We start from the raw sequence: 23334 nt of genomic DNA on the forward strand, positions 1-23334 counted from the left end.
TTGTTATTGATTATTCAAGGTAAGGCTCCCATGTTCTTCCTCCTTGACTTCTCTGAGCTTACACAGTAATTACTCTTTCCCCCACCGCACCCTGCCAATCTCTCAATTATATAGTAAGGAACACAGTGCTTTTTAATTATATCTTTTTCCATTTAGGCTGAACCAAATAAAATGGCCATTTCTTGTAAGTCAAAAATAGCCAGATATTGGCCTTTTCACGTAGTTTAACTTAATACATTTCCCATGGTGGCCTGCAGGCCCCCGGGAGGCACCTTAAGGCCTAGTACACAGTAGGTGTCCAGTAAATGTTTGTTCCCCAACTCTTGGCCCTTCATAATAGGTGTGATTGCTAAACACCTATAATCTGTTCTGAAGGAGGCAACATAAAATAATACATGGAGAATCTTGGTGAATTGTTTTCTAATCCTCCTGGAAAATCTGTGTCCCCTAAAATAATCCAGGTCTGGCCATTTTGAGATAACAAAGCTCTAAGGCTGAGGGAAACCCCTTCCCCAGAAGAAAAATGATAGCTAGTTGTTTGCCTCTAAGGGGATTTATTAATGATGGGGTGATGAGGTAGGGAGGCTGGAACATTCTTTGGTTATCCTTGTGTTCCCTGCTCTTCCTAATAAAGGCTTCTGCTACAGAGATTTGCTCAGTTTACAACGTGAGTTGTCAAGAGCTCAAGGAAATTCAGCAATCACTGAGTCTACCCCATTTCACAGATAGGGGAAGTGAGGTACAGAAAAGTGCAGGAATTGACCTGAGATCACAGGATGGGGTGAGGAAGAATCTTCGCTGGAATCTATGCTGACATGAGTCTTGTGGCTTTGCCTCTGGAACACACTGCTCCTGTGTTGGCCAGACTCTGGCAATGGAAACTTCAGTATCACTATTTTAAAAGCTGTATTTTTTAAATGAAATGCTTATTCAGCCATAGTAAAACACCAAGTGCTTCTTTACCATAAGATAACTTCTTGTAAATAACAGCACTACACTCATCTCTCTCTATAATTACTTCCTTAGGGCAAAGTCCTCAAAGTAGAAGGCTAGGGGCAAAGGAAAGTTAGGACCATTTTCATGGACTTTTGGAACAAGCTGCCAGATTGCCCTGCAAAATTAAATGCTACTGGAGAATTCCTATAGCTTTACCAGCATAGAGTTTTACCCTTTTATATTTATTTCTGCTAATTTTATAGGAACAAATAGAGTGCTTTGATTTACTATATAGTATGTGTTTTCAGACACACACACACACACACACACAAGTGCTCGAATCAAGATCCCTGGGCTTGGTTGCTTGTCTGCTGTGTGATCTTTGACAAGTCACATCCCCTCCAGGGACAGAGGATATCTATCTGTAAAATGATGGGGTTGAATGAGATGATTTCTTAAGCTTCCTTTCAGCTTAGATATTTCATAATTCCATGGTGCATTTTAAAATTATTGGCCTAGGATGACTATTTTAATACCCAGGATGTGCCATACCTCTAAATCAAGGCCCAAACAGCTTGGACTAGTGGAACAGGAAAACAAAGCCCAGATTATACGCAGGTAGAGATGACAGGAGACATAGGTAGCACTTAAGCTTGTGTGAGGGAGCTACGCTCGAATGACAGTACAGATACTTAGTCTGCTTTTACGAGGGAATAACACTCATCTGTGGTCTAGCCTCAAGTCCCGTGCAGCTCCACCATGGCCAACAGGTAAGGTTGTGGTCACTCTACTTCAGCCCGAGAATCCCAGACTTGCAGTCAAAGGTAGCTCACCTTCAGCAAGTGCTTGGCCAACCTCTGCTCACACACCTCTGAGGACCCAGCGGGCACCCCCTGCCCCAGCAGTCTCGCCCTTCTTTTGGCTGTAAGAAAGCTCCCGGGTGAGGGACAGGTCTCGAGGGAGGACAAGGGAGACCGAAAGGCCCAGACCTGATGCTCTGAACCTCAATCAGGGCGGGTGACAGGAGAGGATAAGGCCTGGAGAGGGGCTCCTCGGGCTCCTCCTCTCACTCCAGACCTAAGGCAGCCGCTCTGCTGCTGCTGCTAAGTCACTTCAGTCGTGTCTGACTCTGTGCAACCCCATAGACGGCAGCCCACCAGGCTCCTCCGTCCCTGGGATTCTCCAGGCAAGAACACTGGAGTGGGTTGCCATTGCCTTCTCCGAAGGCAGCTGCTCACCTGCAGGTAAATCCTAAGGAAGTGGGTGGTGAACAAGCCCCAGGCTGACTACTGCCCGCTCTGGGGCATTCACCTCAGCTCCCTGGTCCCACCTTTGCTTTCTTCAGCTCCAGAGGAGAAACAATGCTGGATGTGGGGCTGTTTATCCCTGAGGTGAACTGACTTAAGGGTCCAGATGACTGCCCCAGGGTGGGAGGCGGGGAGGAGTCAGATGTCTGTGTGCTCAGAGCGGGACTAGCAGATCCTAGCTCTATTTACATCTAGTGAGATTCCCATAATAAAGGGTGTGCAACTGGGCAGCAAGACCTTCTAGAGGGGATCTGACCAAGGGGCTGGGCCAGATGCCAGGATTCTTCTTTACACAGAGAGCCTGGAGCCACACACAGTCTGTCCCAGACCCAACCCCACCCAGACATGGCTCTCCCGGTGCTAGAGCCCCTCTGGGGTCCATGCATGGATCTTGCCCTATCACAGCAGGCTGGGACACCAAGCTGGGCGTCAGCACCTGGTGGGGAAGGGAAGAAAAGGGTCTGGGGAGGGCAGGTTCCACACCATTCCCTAAATCCAGGTGCCTGCACAGGTCTGGTCTAGGCAAGTCTGGGGCCGAGGGCCCCACTACTTTCAACCCAGGGCTCCCGCCACCCCAGACCGCGAGGTAGACTTGGCTGGCAGACTCTGACGGCCCCACCCTGCATGCCCAGGCCGGCTCCACAAGGACCTGGGGGGTGTCCGCTCCCCCTGCCTATTTCTCGTGCCGGGAAGCTGAGGCCCAGCAGGTTTCTCAGCCAGGAGAGGGTAGAGTACCACACCGGTCGGGGCACCCAGGCCGCTAGCGGGGGGCGGGAGGGAGGCGACGGTACAGCCCGCCACACCCAGCATGAGCCGCGCTCACTCCGGGTGGGCTGTGCAGACAGTGCCCATGCGGGCCCCGCGCCGTCGGTAGGCTGGAGCTTGAGGCGGCCCCTACTCTGTCAGGCGAGGAACGTGCCACCACTACGCCCGCTATTCCGATGGGGAAACTGAGGTCTGGAGAGGAGCAGTGCTTTATGCAAGGTCACGCGGAGGGGCTGGAAGCCAGGTCCCCCGCGCCCCGCCGAGCCCCAGCATCCCTCCCCAGCCGCTGCAGCCCGGAGGCGCAGCGCGCACACATCGCACAAACCGGAAAGGTATGGCCGGCGGCCCGGGGCCGCCCTACCTTGATGACTGCCGCGCAGGTGGCTGTGGCGGTGGCGGCGGCGGCGGCGTCCAGCTCCGGCTCCGCGCTCTTCGCCGCCGCCGAGTCCCGGCGCCCAGCGCCGCCGCCTCCTCCTCCCCACCGAAGTCGGCGGGCGGGGCCGGTGGGCGGGGTAAGGGCCAGGCACATGCCCCGCCCTCGCACCCCGCGAGTCCGCGGGGGCACCCCTTCTTCCTCGAGCCCTTGGCCGCGCTCTTGGCCCCCGGGGCTGGTCCCGGGGCGCGCACACGCGCGCAGAACGGGCGCGCACACCGACGTGCACACGCCGCAGTGATTGGGGCGGGCTGCCCGGCTAACTGAGCCGAGGCTGGGGACTGTCACACTCGCCTGCCTTCGCGTCCCGCCGCCGCTCCCTCGCCGAGTGGCTTGGAACAAGGGACTCGACCTTCCGGGAGCCTCAGTTTCTCCCCTGGTGAAAGGGAAACAGTAACTGTGTCTGCCTCAGAGAGCAGTTTGAAAATTAGATAAAACGATCTAATTTACCCTCCTGGTGAAGTGTGTGCGCAGAGCCGGCCTCGGGAGCAGCGCTCGGTGAACCTGGGCTGGTGGAGTAATTCCTGAGGCTTCTCTGTCCGCCTGGAGGAAGAGGGCGGGGAGGGCCCAGAGGACGCCCTTCTTTCTGTAGCCAGGAGGGGGCGCTGCTGCCCGTTCTCGCCCGCTATGGAGTTTTGCATGCTAGGCACTGGGACGGAGATGGGGGTGGTCCAGCCTTTTAGAAATACCACCAGCCAGCACTTAATGAGCCGGGCACAGTTCTAGGCACCTTCAATGCATCACCATAAACCTATGAGGTTACCTGTTACTCATCTATTTTACACATGAGGAAGCTAAGGCACAGAGAGGTTAAGTAGTTTGCCTAAGATCACACAGGTAGTAATTCAACCCTAGGCAGAGTGGCTCCCAAGCCCAAGCTTATAACTACACTACCACACCACCTCTCTTGTGAAGAGCTCTTTGTTTAGTGGTGTATCTCTAGGAGCTAGAGCAGTTCGTGGCTCAGTAAGTGTTAATTCACCTCAACGTCTTAATTTACCTAGTGCCGGGGCCAGTAACTGGTGCATCCCCCACCCCCTTGCACTGTCACACATCTATGCCTTTGTTCACGCTGTCCCCTCTGCCTGGAGTTCTCTTCCCTCACCTCCTACTGTCCTTCCTTCCAGGGCTGGTACCAACGTCCCTCTCTGGGAAGTCTTCCCAGATTCCAGTGGATGTGCCCTCCCAGCTGTGTATCTGCCTTTTACCCCTCTGTACCATGATAGTGGGTGGCTGGGACTGCATTTGGTGAAAAGCTGGTTGACAGGGACCTTTCTGGGGGGCCTGGACATATGGACCAGTGGGCCAGAGGGGAGGCCATTGGAGGGCTCTGCGATAGACACAACCTGGGACTTTTCCTAGAGATGCTGTGTAGGTGTGCTCATCCTCCTGTCCCTTCCATCCCCTTAACACTGTCCATTTGATGAAGGCTACCTGCCCAGTGGTCACGTACGATTGTGAGAGCTGAAGTGTAAAGAAGGCAGAGCGCCAAAGAATTGACGGCTTCAAATTGTGGTGCTGGAGAAGACTCCTGAGAGTTCCTTGGGCAGCACGGAGATCAAACCAGTCATTCTTAAGGGAAATCAACCCTGAATACTCGTTGGAAGGACTGATGCTGAAGCTGAGGCTGCAGTATTTTGGTCATCTGATGTGAACAGCTGACTCATTGGAAAAGTCCCTGATGCTGGGAAAGACTGAGGGCAGAAGGAGAGGGTGTTAGAGGATAAGATGGCTGGATGGATGGCATCATAGATGCAATAGTCGTGAACTTGTGCAAACTTTGGGAGGTGAGGGACAGGGAAGCCTGGCATGCTGCAGTCCATGGTGTCGCAAAGAGTCGGACACGACTGGGGAACTGAACATCAACAACACCCACTGACTATCTGAATTGCACACATGGGGAAACTGAGGCCAGGACGGGAATGACCTACCCAGGGTTCTCTAGCTAGGAAACACACAATAGGTCTGGTCCCAAAGTTGGGTCCATCTGCTAGGACCTTCTCTTGGGCCTTATTGCTGATTGAGATTGGCCAGAAATCCAACACCTCCCTGTGTCAGCGTGGCCTTTGTTTAATTTGCTGTTTGTTGGGACTTTCCTGGTGGTCCAGTGGTTAAGACTCTGCACTTTGAAGGCAGAGCGTGCAAGTTTCAACCGGTGGTTGGGGAACTAAGATCCTATATGTTGTGCGGTGTGGCCAAAATTTTCTTTTTTTTAAATTAATCTGCCACATGTGGGTAAATGTCTTCTGGGTGACCGGAATCTGTGTGTGTATGTGTGCAGGGGTGTGAGGGGAAATGGCAAGTTCTCCCCTATCTGCCCAACATGGAGCTTTTTGTACAACGTGGTCCCGTGCTCGTGGCAGGTTGAGCTGAGGAAGGAGGAGACATGTGCACCTGGGAGGATCAGGGTTAGGGGGAGGTTCTGAACGTGCGGGAGAGCACCCTGAGCACAGACATCCTGTAGAAGTGAGTGTGCATCTCCCACTTTGGGGCAGGGATCTTCCACAGTGCCCCCCTCCTGCTTTGAGGAGCCCCTTTATTCTTAGGGATATTGCCCCAGGAAGGTTCCCTGGGTAACTCCTTTCCATCACCTGTAGAATGGAGCATGTCCTGATTGCTGGGGGCCTTGTGTCTGGGAGAGGGATGCTCTGAGCTAGCAGGCCCACCCCTGGGGTAGGGAGGTGGGGCTGAGGGATCAGATCCTCCAGCCAGGAAGGCAGCAATCCCTGGGGATGGTGGGGGCGACAGCTGTGGTGCGGGTCCAGGAACCTGACACTAGGGCTGGGCCCCAAATGCCTTTCAGGAAGAGCTGAGGGAGGGTGGGCAGGATCCCAAGGAGCAGCAGCCGCCCCAGAGATTCTCGGAGTTCGGCCCCACCCCCCGCAAGTCCCTGCTACAGCCTCCCTTGTCAGGTAGATGGTTCTTCCTCCCATTTTCCTTTGCCTGGGGTAGCCCCACCGGCCCTCATGGCTCAGGAGGCCATAGGCCAAGCTTGCCCTTTCTCCTGGGTTCTTGGGGGAGGTGTTCTAGCTTGGAGGAGCTCTCCCTGGATTTTCCAGTTAGCAGCCTCTAAGGCTTAAGCATGGCTTAAACACTTGTGGCTTTTGTGACTTTGGACAAGTTGGTTAACCTCTCTGAGCCGTCTCCTCATCTGTAAACTGAGCTCTGTCTGGAGGGAGTGGGGGCTCTAGGACAGGCAGTTCGCATTCCTGGCTCTTGCTCCAGCTCCCCGATACAGGGCTGGTGGCCCTCGTTGCCTGTGGTCCCCAACCCTGTCGCCCTATCACAACACCCATGTCCCACAACAGGCTCTGACCCAGCACTCAGGTGGCACTGTGGTGCAGCCAGGTAGGAACCAGAGATGACACAGTGTTGGGTCAGCTGCATAGTACTACCCCTCCCAGTGAGGGAGGAGGGGAGAGACCCTCAACTTTGAGCAGAAGTTCTCTGCCTGGGTGTGGCGTGTGTGTACATGTGTGGCGGGGGCGGGCGTGGAGAGATGAAGCAGAGGGAAGACAAGTGAAGAGGAAGGATGAGAGGGAAGTGGGGGCAGAGGCGGGTGGCAGACGGGAGGGGAGGGGTGGGGGTGCTTTATCCAGCAGCCCTGGTCTGAGCTGGGGTCACGTGCTGTATTTTTGCGGAGGAGGGAATCTGGTTTTAAAGGCTGGAGTCAGAGGGACCAGCTGGACCCAGTCTCTCCTGGAACCGCGGGCCTTTTCTGGCCCTCAGGGCCCTCCTGGTGATGCCTTCTTTATGAAAAGGCCATTCGCTGCCAAGGCTGTGTGCTTCACTCTGTGCCGGGCAACCAGATCCAGCAACAGTGTCATCTCCTTTAACCCTCCTGGTGTTCCAGGAGGCCCCCAGTCTTCTTGGTGACGGCCCTGAGGGATACAGCATGCAACCTGTTGGGATGCAGCCAGGACCCCCCCCGCCCCGGGCTGCCCTCAGACCACCATCATGCTTCACAGTTACTGTTTGGTGGTGAAAGGACCTCAGCAGACGAAAAAAGTTTAGCAAATATGAAAAGGCCATCAAGCCTTGGTGTAGAGTGTTCACAGGAACTGAGCTGGCCAGCCGCCCTGATAAATGTGGGAGGAAAGGAACCCTGAGGGTCCCCTCCCTGGGCTGGTGGGGGTGGTGATGGGAGGGAACAAGGGGTCTGGTACGCCAACCCCTCCAAGTTCACACTGGTGGGTGAGAGAAGGGCCTGTCCCTTGTCCCCAGCAATGGGTGTGGCCTCCCTCCCAAGCCTCGAAAAGAAACGTGGATCAGAGCAGGAGGCTTTTCTGTGAGAACCCCTACCCCAGTCCCTCATAGCAAAGATTGCTGAGCCCAAGGCTAGCCTGGCAGACAGTCTCAGGCTTTGCTGAGGAATGAGCTGCCCATATCACTTGTGCAGCCTCGACCCCCTGCATGGAGGGGGATGGGGAAAGCCTGTCTGCTGAGGAAGGACCTGGAAGAACCCAGAAGAACTGAAGCTGAGTTCTGCACAAGCCAGCCCTGACTTGGCTGCAGGCTCTGTCTGTCTCACCACCTTTTTCTCTCTCTCTCAACCACCCAATTTTCAAAGAGGTGACTCTTCTTGCCCCTGACTATGAAGTTGGTGGTGGGAGATCAGACTTTGGGCAGCTAATCAGGGCTCTCTGTTCAATCCCCACACCAAGTTTCTCTTGGTGGTGGACAGGGGTTTCCCTGGAAACCCCCCAACACACCAGATGGGCTGTGAGGAGAAAGGAGAGGGCAGGTACAAGGCTCAGGAAACGGGTAGGTGGGAGCTAGGCCTGGATCAAAAGCCCAACCAGTATTTGAGAGACGCTGTCACCCACAAAGACAGGAGCTATAAATGCATATGGACCCAGCTCCTCCGGGAACCAGGACTGGCCGTGCAGAGACACCATGAGAAACAGCAGCCAGGGACATCCTAGGCTGAGAAGGCCCTGGTGGTGCAACATCCTGGAGCCCCAGGCCCACCCAGGAACAACCAGTTACTGAGAACTGTTTGGGTTCCAGAGCTTGTGAACTATTTCCAGTATTTACACTGTTATACACAGATAAAACTTAAAGAATGTTCAAGGTTATCCTATAAAGACAGCACTCTTGCTTGTCTGGGTGCTAAAGTGCTCTGCGGAGGAAGTGAGAAGGGGTGCATCCTGGGTGTGCTCATGAGAAAACCCAACCAGTGGCTTCAGGAGCCAACATTCCAATGGGGAGACTGAGTCCCAGAGAGGAGAAGGGACTTGCCCAGGGTCACATATTGCTCCATGGCCGTCCTTCTCTGGGCCTGCCAGCCCAAGGAGAGAAAGGGCTTGGGGAGGGCAGGCAGCCATGTCAGGGCTCTGCCTCCCCCTCATCCTCACTGGGGCAACCCTTAGGCACCGAGGGGCCCTGGGCTGCCCGGGTCTCCAGGTACTCGGCCTTGAGCTGCTCCAGTTCATTCAGCTCAGCCTCCAGCCGCTCCCGATGGGCCGCCCGCAGCTGGCGCAGCTGTTTCATGGGAAAGGGGTTCATGTCATTGAAGGCGATGTGCATCAGCTTCCTGGGGGGAAAGCAGAGTCATAGTCAGCGGGTGTCCTGGGCATCCCTGCGTTCACTCCGCTCAGGCAGCTGAGGCCCCTTCCTGAGAGGAAACAGTGACTGAGAAGACAGTTTCCACCTGAAGTGTGTAAGTACTGAGGCGGGAGGAAGCTTAGGGCTGAGGGAGAGCAAGTTGATCAGGGAAGGCTTCCTGGAGGAGGGGACTGTGAGCTGAGTTTTGAGGAAAAAGCCTGGTGGGCCAGACAAAGACGGTGCTGGTGGGAGTGCAGGGAGGCATTCTAAGCAGAAGAAGCTGTAGGGCCAGAAGCTCAGAGATGAAGGCTGTCCTGGGAACTCAGATGGCTCTGTTTGGCAGGATCCTAGGGCATGGGTGTTGGGGGCAGGAGAAGGCGGGCAGGAAACGAAACTCCGTGGGGTCTTGAATGCCATGTTAAGGGGACAGGCAGATTCTGAGGCAGTGGAGTGTCCCTAAAGATTTCTAAGCTGTGATGGAGGATCAGTGTTGCTAATGAACCTACACTGGGAACACCAGCCTCCTCTCTGCTCTATGTCCTGGAGTTGAGCATATAGGGGGTGGTGGAGGGGCGGGGGCAGGAGCGGGTCTCACCGGCTGTCACAGATGGTCTTGGTGAAGAAATGCAGGTACTGGTAGATCTCTAGGCTATCCTGTAGCCTCAGGAGTGCCTCCTCATTGTACTTGAAGATGGCCAGGGCATAGCGGAACACCACCTGGGGGGGGCAGAGTGTGGTTCAGGGTGGGGATGGGGAGCCAGGGCAGGGAAGCCCCAGAAGCCACACCCCCAGGCAGTGTGGACGGCCCTGGACAGGCTGCAGAGATTGGAGGCTTGGAAGAAACACGTGGGGCAAAGCCAAGGCAGGGGGTGGCTGGAAACCCCTCGGGGGAGCTCAGCTGGCAATCTGGGGATTGGGAGCCTGTCTGTCTGACTGTCCTGGGAGCCTGGGCAAGGTGTTGCCCCTGTTGGATCTAATGACAGTAACCTTGTCTCTACATGGGGTGCCAGCAGGAATGGAGAGTCGGATCTGAGGGTGCTTGGTGAACTGTGAGGTCCACCACCATGGGGAAACATGGCAGAGGCCAGGGGAGGGCCTGCCCAGGGTCTCCTCACAAGGAAGAGGGCAGAGCTGGGAGCAGCACCCCCATCTAGGGCTCAGTCTGAACAGGAGAAGGAGGAGGCAGCAGTGATGTGCCTTCTGGGTAGGCTGGAGCCCCCTGTCCAGGGGAAGGGAATCCTCCCAGCTCTAGGATGGTCGTCAGAGGCAGAAGCGCCACTTCCTCTTAGGGGTGCAGAGCACTTGAGCTGATGAAGCCAGGCTCCCTAGAGAGGTCCCCCAGAGCCCTGCTGGGTGGGCTCCATCCTCCCATCATCCAGGGGCAGAGTCAAGACCCAGAGGAGGCAAGGACTTGCCCAGGACCCTCCCGCTCACCCTCTGCAGTGCCCTACCTTGATGCCCTCGTAGAGGAAGGCATCCCAGACCTGGAGGAGGATGTTGCTGATGAGACTGTCTGCAAAGACCACAAGGAACCAGTTGAAGGTGATGAAGGACAGGTCCACGTGGCGCTGCCCCAGGTGGGCCATCAGCCTGGGCAGCTTCTCCAAGAGGAGGTCCTGTAGCACCCGCTGGTCCACCTGCAGCCAAGAGAGGACCTGTCGGCTGCCACCCTGAAGGAGGGGCTGCCTGCTTCCCATCTACCCCTCACATCCAGCCGGTCTACAAACAGCCCTGGGGCTGCTCCCAGTGGGTCCTGCCCTGGCTAGGGGCACAGAGTGTCTGGAGGAGCTGGTGCCCAGCCCGACAGGGAGACACGTCACTCCATAGGTGAGTAGCCCAGGTTGGAGCTCTGATGTGGAGGTCTCTGTAGATCAGAAGTTTTTAGCCCATGGAGTCTGGGCCCCTTTGTCCTGAACCCCAAGCCAAGCAGGAGCTGAGGCTTGGATCGGTTGACACCACAGCCGTGACTTTGCACCTATTTTGGGTCTGATGCACAAGATGCTCAGGGCAAGGTCATGGGGCCCGGAGGTGATGCTGCTGAGCGTGGTCACTGTCATGCCTCCGTCCTTGTTTCACTGGACCTGGTTGATCACTCCCAGCACTGGCTCCTTCCCTGCCCTAGGATATGGTTGTTCTGTGGTTGCCTCCTATCTCAGTGATGAGCTCATTTTAGGGTCCTCTTGCTCTGTCTTTCTTGGAACTGCTGGTTTCTCAGCCCTCTCCCTCTGTTTAAGTCTTCTTCCAGACTTAGCTCTCAGCTGTGGTGAACACCCTTTTCCTTCCTTCCTCACCCTGAACTCCAGGTCCGCTGTGGAGCTCAAAGTCTAGGGTAACTCACTAAATCTAAGATGCCACTGAATCCACTGAAGGATGCCTGGATGGACTGATGATGTCTGAGATTCACTTCAAGGTCATCAAAGTAGGGGGAGTGGTGTGAGTATAGGTGAAAATAGTACTGGCCTCCCTGTGTTGATAATTATTGAAGCTAGGTAATGAATATGTGGAGGTTCATTACACTTTCTCTCTGTTTTTGTATATTTGAAATTTTCTGTATTTCAGAAAATACATGACCAGAGATGGTGTGGCCATCCTGTGATCAGAACAGACAGCCAGAAGGAGCCTTTAGCTTTCTCATTATCTGTGAAAAATAATCCTCCTAAATGGAGGATTATTAAGCCACTATTAGGAGAGATTAGCTCAAGTTGGAGGAGTAGAAGGAAGTGAAGGAAGTGAACTTGCCTCTTCTTATGAAAACACCAAAATCACAACTAACTGCTGAAGAGCCATCAACAAAAAAATCGCTGGAACCTACCAAAAATGGCACTATTAAGTTGGGCCTCCCTGCCACACAGCAAAACCCAATCCTCACCTGATTCACCACCTATTTCCTGATGACTCCTAAGTCTTCATCTCCACCCCTGATCTCTCCTCACCTCTCCACCCAGGAGGAAACAGTGTCGAGTGCTCAAAGTAGGAAAGGGGGACAGGATGGGGGGCAGGGAGGGTGCAGGTAATGGCTTGGTAGGTTTTGATGGGGAGTGAGAAGGTTCCCTCTGAGTAGCATCTGTCTCTTCATCAAGCAGATGCACCGATGCAGCAAGAATAGGGCAAGGGTGAGGAGGGAGAGGCTGGAGGGAGGAGGTGTGAGATGGTCTCGCATTTACACCTCTCAACAATCCCAGGAAGCAGTGCTATGCCCATTCAGAAGCAGGCAGGCCTGAGGTTTGGAGAGGTGATGCCACTTGCCAAGGGTCCAAGGCTGTTTTCCGAGGGGCTGGTTCTGACCCTAGCTCCGCCTGACCCCAGGGCTGGCCTGCACTCAGAGGGCAGTGAGGGGTTGCAAGAGGACAGAGGCAGCAGTGCCTCTCAGTAGGCGATTATGTGAGCATGTGAAGCATGCCAGTCATCCCGCCCTCCTAAGTCCCAGCTTCCTCGTTACCTGACCTCTCTTTTGAAATTCTTAGCTGGCAAACACGAAGTGACACTAAATTTTCTCCTCCTCCCTTCCCTAGGATATCTGTTGTCTCTCATAACATCATGTCCCCACTGGAGTAACAACAACCTATGGTGTGGGCAGGGCCCTGACAATTCTCAAGGCCATCAGCTCACCGGAATATCACAGCAGTCCCAGAGCAGGGTTTATTGGCCCACTGTACAGAGGGAGAAATGGAGATTCAGAGATTCATTGGCCCTTAGGAACAATTCAGCGGCACCAACCTGCATGGCCCCCAATCCTCTCCCTGCCCGGCTCACCTGGGATGCCACGAGTGTCTTGCTGTAGTAGTCAGCTGGCATGATGGTCTCCACAATGGCCACCAGACACCAGAAGGCACTCTCCTCCTCATCCAGGACCAGCAGAGCGATGGCCGCCAGTCTGGAGTGGGAGGAAAGGAGGCCTGGAGTGACCTGCGCAGTCACAATCAGGTAGCCCAGGGCAGGTGCGGCTCCCTGGGACATGTCCTCCCAACCACACTCCCTAACCAGGCTGGTGTTCCTGGAAACTGGGGTGAGATGAACGTGCTTTTGAAGAGGACTACCTAGGGGATTTATGGAGCAATGGGGATCATCTTAGAACAGGGCCTCTGGAGGCCTGTTGCCTGGGTGTGAATTCTGGTCCTGTAGCTTCCTTGCTGGGTGACTGTGAGCACGGTACTTAACCTCTCTGAGCCTCAGCCTCATAATAATCACAGGACTGTTACAAGGACGAATGGAGTAAATACACGCTAACTGCCTAGCACAGCGCCTAATGGGCTTCCCAAGTGGCACTAGTGGTAAAGAACCCACCTGCCAACGTGGACGACATGAGACGCAGGTTCGATCCTTGGGTTGGGAAGATCTCCTGGAGGAGGGCATGGCAACCCACCCCAGTATTCTTGCCTTGAGAATTCCATGGACAGAGGAGCCTGGCAGGCTATAGTCCATGGGGTCACAAAGAGTCTGACACGACTAAAGTGACTTAACACGTATGCACAGTGCCTAACATGCAGTGAGATAGCTTTATAAAGTTTAGCCGCTCTCATCTTAATATTCACGGGCTTTGAGACTTTGGCAAGCGTGTTAATCTCTCTCAGCCTCACTCTCATTACCTGTCAAGTGGGGTTAACAGTATCCCCCTCCCAGGCCTGTGAGACATGAAGGAGACAGACACACAGCATCTTGCTCACTGTCTGGCACCTACCAGGTGCTCAGTACTCAGAATTCTTTTTCTCTTTTGCTTCCCCTCTCCCCAAGAGTTATCACGAGGCTCTAGAGATCATGGATAAAAAAGAAAACCTCACAGTGCTGACCAGGGATGTCTGCCCAGAAGAAGCACTATTTTCTCTCCTTCCTGGCAGATTTCATCCAGGGTGAATCCTTTTTCCTTTTTGGCTGTGCCAAACAGCATTCAAGATCTTAGTTCCTGACCAGGGATCGAACCTGTGTCCCCTGCAGTGGAAGCACAGAGTCTTAACCACTGGATCACCAGGGAAGTCCCCAGGGTGAATCTGAGAATACATTGCCCAGGAATGTTCATGGCATTATTCATAATAGCCAAAAGGTAGAAACAATCCAAATGCCCATCAGCTGGTTAGTGGATATTCAAAGTATGGCACATCCATGCAGTGGAATGTAGCTTGGTTAAAAAAAGAACAAAACATGTGCTATGACAAGGATGAACCTCAAGAACATGCTAAGGGGAAGAAGCTTGATGCAAATGACCACACATCATATGACTGGCATATGAAATGTCCACAACAAGAGCACTCACAGAAACAGAAGGAAGATTTGTCATTGTCCAGGGCTGCAAGTGGGAATGGAAAGTGACTGCAAATTGGTACAAGATGTCTTTTAGGGGTGATGGAAATGCTCTAAAGTTGAATTGTGGTGAGAGCTACACAACTCTGTGAATTTACTCCAGATCGTTCAGTTGTACATTTAAAACTGGTGGGGAAAAAATGGTCAGTGATGAGAGGCTGCTGGCATTCACTAGGGGCCTAGCCACCTCCTGGGGCTACAGCCAGACTCCAGCCGAATACATTCAGGCCTGAGAAGGTCTGCAAAGGAGGGTGATGTGCGGAAGGAAAAACTATTAATACTTTAAATAACTCTACTTATATATTAGAAAGAAATGAATTTTAAAATTTTGCTCTGAATTAGCATTAAATCATTAACTATGGTATCTGTCTTGCTCTAAACAGTCTGGGTTTGTTGCATAAAAGCAGGTTCTGTCCTCTTGAGACACCACACATGCAGTTCTAATGGCTGCCACTGGATGGCAGCACTCAGGCAAGTGAAAGGGGCTGGGTTTGAAGGGCCTTTGAAAGAATACAGTGCACTGTCCACATGTCAACAGGCTCTATCACAAATGCGTGTGTGTGCGTGCACGCTTAGTCATGCCCGACTCTTTGGGATCCCATGGATTGTACAAATAACCTTCTATTTAAAGCAATAGTATGAATATCTGCCTAAATGCCAATAAATACAGCATTCAAAGAAAGAACTAAAGAAATACCTCAGGTCTTGGTCTCAGCTGTTCCTCTACACCCCTCAGCAGCCTTTGTGCAGCCTCTTTCCACCTTGGGAGAAGCTTCTTTCCTTCTACAAGGCTTACCTCTAGACACTGTCTTGCTATGGGAATTTCCCCCTGCTCCTTCAGCATAGATTAGACTCCAAAACTCATATGTGGCTAACCCCATTCTTGCTCTCAAAAAAGTTATATCTGATCAGGAAAAAAAGTTTCTGAGTGCTCTCAGCACACTCTTTGCCACAGCTCCCATTGTGAGTGTGGGCAGACGGCAGGAAGGACCAGGTCTGGGGGCTGGAGACCAGGGTTACCAGTTGGCTCAGCCCCTGTGCATAGTGAGACCCAGGTCAGGTTCCTTAGCTTCTCAGACACTCTTGTGTCAGCTGGGCAATGTGGGCACCAATACCCACCTCTCAGGGCTTTCCTGAGGATTAGATGACATCAGGTATGTACCTGGCATCCAGGAGGCTCTCATTAAGTCTTAGCTCCTACCTGACCTTTGCATGAAATGTACAAATCATTCATACTAATCTCATAGCTTTCAGCTCCCTTCAAATCTCATCTTAAAGAGGATTCAAAAGTTTTGTCCTTTCTGAATTTTAACATGTTCAAACAGATAAGTGTGTAAGTTTCTGCTCAGCTACTGAATGAATAAATGTATAAATTTCTATGGACGTCCCCTATAGCAGATGTTTAGCATAGTGTGAAATCTGAACAAGTTTCCAAAGAGGCATAGACTGAGAGGCATTATTGTTCAGGTTTAACTCTGAATTCCTAGAAATTGTACATGTATAGGGCTTCCCTGATGGCTCAGTTGTAAAGAATTCATCTGCCAGTGCAGGAAATGCAGGTTCAATTCCTGGGTCGGGAAGATCCCATGGAAAAGGAAATGGCAACCCATTCCAGTATTTTTGCCTGGGAAATCCCATGGACAGAGGAGCCTGGCGGGCTACAGTCCATTGGGTCACAAAGAATGGGAAGTGACTTAGCAACTAAACAACAAATGCTCAGTTTCACCCAATCTGAGCTGGGAAAAAGGTATTAAAAACAGCTACCTTTGGGAACCATTCCATTTTGAGTAGGGACACTCTGAATATTTATTCTGTGTTAAGTAAATGCCACATACTTCCTATTCTGAAAAAAGAGCTTATATATGAATGGTTTATGTAAATTTTGTCTGAGTATATATGTGTTTAAATTAAGTTGAACCAAAACTTGCTTTGGGAAATATTTGAGCTCAGGCCACCTCTATGGGGACAGCCTTGAGAGCTCCCCATAGTACTGGAAAGGCACTTCTCTGTCTCTTTGGAGCCTCCCAAGAAATCAGAGAGGTCAAACGGATGGGGACAAGCAGGCAAAAGGACATGTTGAAGACAGAGTTGGGCCAGAGTCCCAGCCCTACCAAGTCACTCCATCCCCGCCCCGCCCTACCATCCCTTGTCTCCTGCTGTTGAACCAGAAGTAAAAATTCATCCAGGCTGGGCCAGATTCCTTCCTTTGGGAATTTAGGCCTGTGACATGAGGGTGTCAACAAGTGGGTTGCTGAAAGCCTTGACTCAGGGGCTAAGGTCTCTATTCTGACAGTCCTGATGGGCTGGAAATATCCACAGAATGACAGTGAGGTTGGTCTGCTGAGAGAGAAGGAAGCAGCCATGTATTATGAGAGAGGTCAGAGACCTCCATGGAGGGCTGTACAGTCTCAGGGAACAGCATCTCCTTGGAATATGGCACGAATGGCCCCCCCTGGGGTTGTGCTGTGGCCCCACTAGAGACAGCAGTTGCCTCGGCTTGCAATGACCACCTGCCCCCTAGCTCTACTTCCTTTCCCGACTTTCGGGAGCTTCCTCTGTAACATTTACAAACTCTCTTTCCCTTGGGCTCCTCCGAGTGGATTTTGTTTAAAGCGATGATCCCTGACCCAGGCAGCTATGCAATACACGAGCCGGCAGTGGGCTACACGACCCCAGGGGCCCTCTCGTGTGCTCTCTGTGGGAGCGGCCCCACCCGAGGACACGTCACATGGGAGGGCATGGGATGAGGAGCCTGGGGCTCTGGCCCAACTCTGTCTTCAACGTGTTCTTTCACCTGCTTGTGCCCATCTGGTTGACCTCCCTGGCTTCTTGGGTGGCTCCAAAGGGACAGAGAGGTGCCCTGGAAGGTCGAGGCTGCGTAGCTTACCTGTTTAGGCCCTGGCAGTAGCCAATGGTGGGGTTCTGCCAGGAGAAGGCCAGCAGCACCCGGCGGAGCTTGTCAGGGAAGCTGGAGGTGGGACAGGTGAAGTGCTTGTTGTTGGGGAAGGTCCGGTTCAGGTCCAGCTCGATCTGGCGGGCAGCAGGGTGCTTGCAGGCCTGGCCCCGGCTCAGCAGTGCCTGGTAGCAGCCGGGGGCCTGCAGGTGCCGGACGCGGAGGCGGATCAGCCACCTCCAGACACGTGGCCGGTGCTCGTGGGGCACGCCCGCCCGCAGCAGCTGCTTGAGTTCTGCTGAGGGGGCCAGCTCGCCCAGGGTGGCCCAGCGCTCCCGCAGTGGCCGCTCCACAGCCTCATGGGCCAGCAGGTGGTGGGAGTGCACTTCCAGTGCTTGGATCTTGGCCAGCAGCCGCAGGTCCTCCACCTCGTAGTTGGGAACCGTCAGGAAGCCGTACTCATCATACTCACTGCCAGCAAAAGCCTGGGTCAGCGACACTTTGCAAGGCCCTTCCCCAGATAAGGGGCAGTGAGGAGAGGGTGGGGCCTGGGCAGGGAGCCTGCGGGACTTTACTGGAGATTGGCCATGTGACTCCGAGCAGGTCACTTCAGTGCTCTAGACCTCAGTTTGCTCTGTACAGTGGGTACAGGGGCTCCTGCACTGCCTCATGAAGACCCAGTGAGATCCTTGGATGTAAACCACTAGGGGCTAGACAGTGCCTGGTACACAGCAAGTGCTAAAAGAGATATGCTCATTCATTCTGTGCAAATATAAAGGACCCTCGGGACTTCCTGGTGGTCCAGTGATTAAGAACTTGCCTTGTAATGCAGGGGACGTGGGTTCAATCTCTGCTTGGCAAACTGAGATTCCACAGGCTGTGGAACAACTAAACCTACGCGTTGCAGCTAATGAAGCCTGTGCGCTCTGGGGCATGTGCGCTACAACTAGAGTCTGTGCGACACAATGCAAGATCCTGCATGCTGCAACTAAGACCTGACGCAGCCAAACAAATAAGTATTTAAAAAAAAAAAACAACCCTCTTATTACTCCATGAAGCCTTAGGTCCGAGGAGGCCTGTACTACCATTGGACAGTCATACTTCCCCAGCCAGGAAGCCTAAGGCCAGATGGGGAGCAGGCAGCACCAACAACAAACAGGACCGGGCAGTGGAGACCCATTCCACACAGCCTTTCACCAGTCAGCATTCATTTGCCCCTATTATGTGCTCTGCCTGTGCTGTCTCATTTAATCCTCATGATCCTGCGAAGCTGGGATCTTAGCCTATGTTTTAGGGAGGCTGAGTAGGAGGCTCAGAAAGGTAAAGTGACTTGTCCAAGGTTACACAGTGAGAAAGCCAAGTCTGGCTCCAAAGCCTGAGTGCCGGCCACTGGACCACCCAGCCTCTAGGGACCTTTGACCCCAGCCACAGCCCCTTCTGTTTTATTTAACTGCCCAGGTCCACTGTCCTCAGCAAAGGTTTGGCTCAGAGGAGGCAGGTGGCTTGTGTCCCCTCCCCTCCTCTCTGACAAACACCTCTGGGAGACAGTCTGGGGCAGTGGGGAAAAAAACAGAACTCAGGAGGCAGGCCCATGTCAGCTACACTAAGGTGCTATGTGGCCTTGGGCAGGGGCCTGCCTCGGTGCCTGTGACGCCTCTCGGCTATAAAACGGGGCTCATCCCAACCACATGCTCATCCATCTGAAGGTACAAGGAGATAAGGGATGGGCCTAACCCTAACCCTAGCCCTCATACATGGTCAGCAGCACTGGCAGCAGGGCGGCTGGCAGCTCCCGGGGTCTGCAGACCCAGACCTGCTCTGGGCTCACCTGATGGGGCTGAGCACGACACTGTCGGCCGAGGCCTCGCTGGCTTCCCACTGCAGTGCCTCCTGGATGAGCTGCCTCAGGAGCTCTGAGCACTCACCGGCCTCCACCCCCAAGGCCTCCTGCAGCCTCCGCAGCCCTGCCAGGTACTTGCTCTCTACCTGACAGTTCTGGGCTTGGAGGTAGGCGCACTGCGGGAGGGAGAAGGGGGGGATGGTCAGGCCACCTGGCTGGGCTTGGGCCAGAGGCCTGAACAGCTTTAGGCAGTCCACCCCTTCTTCCAGCTCTCATCTCCCATCCCCCCTACCCCAGCCATTCATATGAAGAAAAGGAGAGGAGCCCTGAATGCAAGAGTTTACACTAAGGAAGAAAGAGCTCCAGGTGAGAGAACCAGGCCCAGGGCTGGAGCTGGATTCAGAAAAAAGAGGGGAGAGGTGGGCAGGGGCAGCACAGGCTCTTGCATGGTCTGCAGTCCTATCCTAGTTCAGCCACTACAGGCTGGGTGACCTACAGCAAAATTACTTAACCTCTCTGTGCTTTAATGTCTTCATCCGAACATTGAGGATAATAAGTCTGCCTCAGAATTCTTGTGTGACTCAGATGAGCCAAGGTATCTAAAGCCCTTGCAGGGCACTTGGCCCAGAGTAAGCTCCCTGCTGGGTGTATACCCAAGCAGTGCCCAGGGGATGGAAGTGGAGCTCTGGACACTGCCCTTGTGCCTTCTAATGCCACCTGGGGGGCTTTTTCTGTTCCTCCAGCACACCACCTCTCTCCCACCTCGTGGGGAACACACTGCACATTCCCCATCTGCCTGTCCCCATATCTTCCTGTTTCTTTGTATGCCTTGTTATATCTTGTTGAAAATGGAACATCTGAACCTAATAAGGTGGGGTGAAATTAATTAAAGAAAGCTCAGCGAAGAAAAGAGTCCAGTCAGGCCTGTATGGGGACCTCTCAGGTCCTGTCACCTGCATCACTAACTGCTCCAAACAGGAAGAAGTGTACACCTAGATCTCTGATGGGAAGGTGCCTCCACTTCATTCTCCAGCAGGAAAAGCAGAGACTTCAGCAGTCCAACCGATGAGAAGCCTCCATACCTGGGGCTCCTGGTTTCCTCTAGTGGACTTTCTGGTTATCACAGTCCCTCCTAACCCTTCCCTTTTCCCTATAAAAAGCAAGTTTCCCTTCCCTGTTCCTTGAATTTGCCTGCGGTTCACCACAGTTCATGGATCCCAAATTGTAATTCCTCTGGTTAGTCCCGAATAAACTCGCTTTCTCTTGTAAAATAACTAGCCACTATATTATTAAAACTGACAGTGGTAGCTCTGGAAATCAGATTCTCCCTCTTACTCTAGGGTTTGCTGTCTTTGTTTTGATTGTTTAATACCTCAAGGACAGCCTGAGGTATAAACTTAGGTTCTTAGGTCTTTTCTGCGCCTTTCCCTGGGCACGTGTGGTCACTTTCTAATGTCCCCCACATCTGCAGTTGTTTTGGAATATATATTTAATACCTGGCTCCCAAAAGGGGAAAAAGAGAAGTATAAAGTTGGCGGGGGGGGGTAGGTAGGTAGGAGGGGAAGGGTGCTGGCCCTTTAAATCCCTGGGCAGTTACTTTAGAGGGGGCCCAGGGCTTGCTAAAAAGTGGGGAGGTAGGACAACAATGGCTGCCTGCCTCTTCCTCTCACCCCTTTGATCAGAAGCAGCAGTCAGCAGAGCACAGATCTCTGACATGTGGATGAAGCTCATGAAGGGCACAGTCCAGAGGGCGAGCAGTTGGGTCAAGAGGAGAGAGTGAGACAGTGGTGAGGGGGTGAGTGGACTAGAAGGGTGGCTGGAGACAGAGATGGCCAGACCTGGGCTCCTGGCTCTCACCTTCATCAGGAGGGCCTTCTCCTTCTCAGCCACCTTCCTCCAGATCTTTGTGACCTGGTGGATCTCAGAGTTGAGAAAGCGGTTCTGGGTCCGGTATGCTTCCATGTCATCCTGAAGAAGAGAGCAAAGCATTTAATGGGCTGCACCAGAACCATCTCCCTGGTCCTCACTCTCAGATGTGCTGCCAACACTTCCTTCAGAAATTTCCAGTAATTCCCAATATTGGCAAACAGAAAAGGAACTCTGAAAGAAAAAAAATATTGATAGTCCCCTTCTCTAATCTTGGTGCCAGTGTGATATGGTAGAGAGAGCATTAAGCCTAGAGTTCAAATCCTGGCTCTGATTTCCTGGGTGGGAGGTCTACTGAGTCACTCTGACTCTGTTTCCTCTTCTGTAAAAGGGGCAAGTTCCAACAAACTCACTTGGCAGCTGGAGACCAAGTGAGGTAATGTGTACACTGCTACAAGGAGCAAAACAGCAACCATTCCAGTAGTGTTTGTTTTTTAAATAAACATATTTTGTCACATATTGGTGGTCATATTGAGCACTTTTGGGTGAAAATTTTTTACTTAGTGTCACTTTGCAAATATTTTTCTGTGTTTCTACAGAAGTTTCCTAATGATGATTTTTGACATCTGATGACTATTCTATTAAGTGAATTTATCATAACTTAGATATAATCCTTCTCCTGTTGCTGTTTTTTCATTTGAGCCCTAGATATTTTTGGTGTGTCTCTCTTATGAATGAATCTGTGAGGCTTAACTCTAAGCCTAGAGTTCTCCTTTTTGCAAGCTGTCCAGTGGAGGGAGCATGAATCCTCCTGCCTGGGGCAAGGAGAAGCTGGTTACCCACTGAGGAGGGTCAAGCAGGAGCCTGAAATAGCGACCACAGCCACCACAGCCATGGCTCCATCTTTATTCTGCTTGGAAGGACTCTGCAGAAGCAGTGGACAACACATGTTCACGTGATTCCAGGGCATTTACTAGCTGAAACTCAATCCCTTTCTCTTGCATTGAAAAAACTGTACTGGGCTGGCTGTAGGTGAGTGTGAGAGACTGCTGCAGGTGTGACTGGATAGGACTGATAGGGGCAGAGTGAAGGGACAAAGTAGGTGATTAAATAATTCATAACTCAGGAACTCACACCAGGGCTCTGTAACAACCTAGAGGGGTGGGAAAGGGTGGGAGGTGCGAGGGAGCTTCAACAGGGAGGGGACATATGTACACCTATGGCTGATTCATACTGATGTATGGCAGAAATCAAACCAATATTGTAAAGCAATCATCCTTCAATTAAAAATAAATAAATTTTAAAACTAGTTAATCCCACTAGGGGATTATAAATAGAAAAATCATAGCAGACCCTTGTAAGTTAATGATTACTTGAAAAAACAGGTTTGCTTAACCACAAAACCAAGCAGGCTTGCTTAGCAGCCAATCCATGCAACAGAAGCATGAGACATGCCCCCAGGTAATAAAACAATGGTGGCCCGAGACCACAGCCTGCCCAGTGAGCTCTGTAAGTTAGGCCACGTTCTCTGCGTACATAAAAAACAATAATTTGTGGACCTAGCTTGACCTTGGAAGGACAAGAAAACTCCCCTGCTCAACTTGGAGAAGCTGATGATGGAAGCATGATGTCTACTCGAGAAAGACAAAGAAGGTCTTCTCCCTCTACCTATTTTTCTTTCGATTATAAAACCGTAGCCCAGTAAGCTCTCAAGCACAGCACTCTCTCACCTGGCCTCTTGTAAGCCTCACAAACAATAGATCACTCCTTATCTATCACTCGGAGTCTCATTGAACTCTTTCTGTGCTGAGACACAAAAGACTACTGTACTGGAGCTCCTCGGAAGCGCCTGAAATGCCACCCGTCTCTTTCAGGCCCTGATTAAGAACAGCACACCTTGCCTGTAGCACTTCAGCAATGGGGATGGGTCACCTGTGCACGGCTGACAGGCCATCCTGACCCTCCATGCTGGCCCAGATCCCTCCCAGCCCAGAAGCTCCAGTTCACATCCAGGAGCTCTCCAAGGCTTGGGACGTGTTGCACAGGGTGCCCTGCTTGCAGCCCAGACAAGGAGGGCAGGGACGAGTGCCCTGTGGAGCAGCTGTGGGCCTGGTGGCGTCCGGGGGTGGCGTCCGGGCAGTGCCTTCCCGTTCACTCACTGCCCTACCCTGAGTGTTCTTCTTGGCTCAGAACTGTAGGAAGGAAAAAGAGAGACCTCAGAGAAGAGAAAAGCCATGTGACTGTCACCAGGGAAGCAAATGAGGAAAACACAACTGGAGAGAGAGGACAGGGAAGAAGAGTCTGCCCACCTGCTCTCACAGGGACTAGGGAGCCGGGAATCCTCTTTGGAAAATGGGGTGTAGACCAGCCCTGGTGCTAGTGGGGGAGGGAGTAGATTGGACATGGGGAGACCCAGGGTCTGGCTGTAGCCCTGTCACTTTTGCTGTGTGAC

The 23334-nt window shown here is 52.7% G+C and overlaps 2 protein-coding genes across 10 annotated transcripts in view; both read right to left on the reverse strand.

The window, feature by feature from the left end:
• Positions 1–4025, reverse strand: part of CORO2A (coronin 2A) — a 62239-nt gene extending 58214 nt beyond the window's left edge. For 2 of the 5 annotated variants that reach the window (XM_081511756.1, XM_081511664.1), the window contains exon 1: positions 3370–3497. The gene's annotated coding sequence lies outside the window, so the exon portion shown is untranslated. Of the gene's footprint in view, positions 1–3369; positions 3498–3735; positions 3818–3891 lie in introns of those variants that run through there. The other 3 variants (XM_081511717.1, XM_081511792.1, XM_081511739.1) reach the window with 3 other exon arrangements.
• Positions 4026–8439: 4414 nt separating this feature from the next.
• TBC1D2 (TBC1 domain family member 2) overlaps positions 8440–23334 on the reverse strand; it is a 42430-nt gene continuing 27535 nt past the window's right edge. For 3 of the 5 annotated variants that reach the window (XM_081511621.1, XM_081511600.1, XM_081511616.1), the window contains 7 exons: positions 20874–20984; positions 19005–19192; positions 17171–17647; positions 12742–12862; positions 10440–10625; positions 9584–9705; positions 8440–8977 (listed from right to left, as the gene is read on the reverse strand). In XM_081511621.1, coding sequence (XP_081367747.1) covers positions 8770–8977; positions 9584–9705; positions 10440–10625; positions 12742–12862; positions 17171–17647; positions 19005–19192; positions 20874–20984 — 1413 coding nt within the window. In that variant the 3' untranslated portion in view covers positions 8440–8769. Of the gene's footprint in view, positions 8978–9583; positions 9706–10439; positions 10626–12741; positions 12863–17170; positions 17648–19004; positions 19193–20873; positions 20985–22814; positions 23075–23334 lie in introns of those variants that run through there. The other 2 variants (XM_081511632.1, XM_081511607.1) reach the window with 2 other exon arrangements.

Source organism: Giraffa tippelskirchi, chromosome 1 (assembly GCF_054371585.1).
Source record: "Giraffa tippelskirchi isolate mGirTip1 chromosome 1, T2T-mGirTip1v1.2.pri, whole genome shotgun sequence".
NCBI lineage: Eukaryota > Metazoa > Chordata > Mammalia > Artiodactyla > Giraffidae > Giraffa > Giraffa tippelskirchi.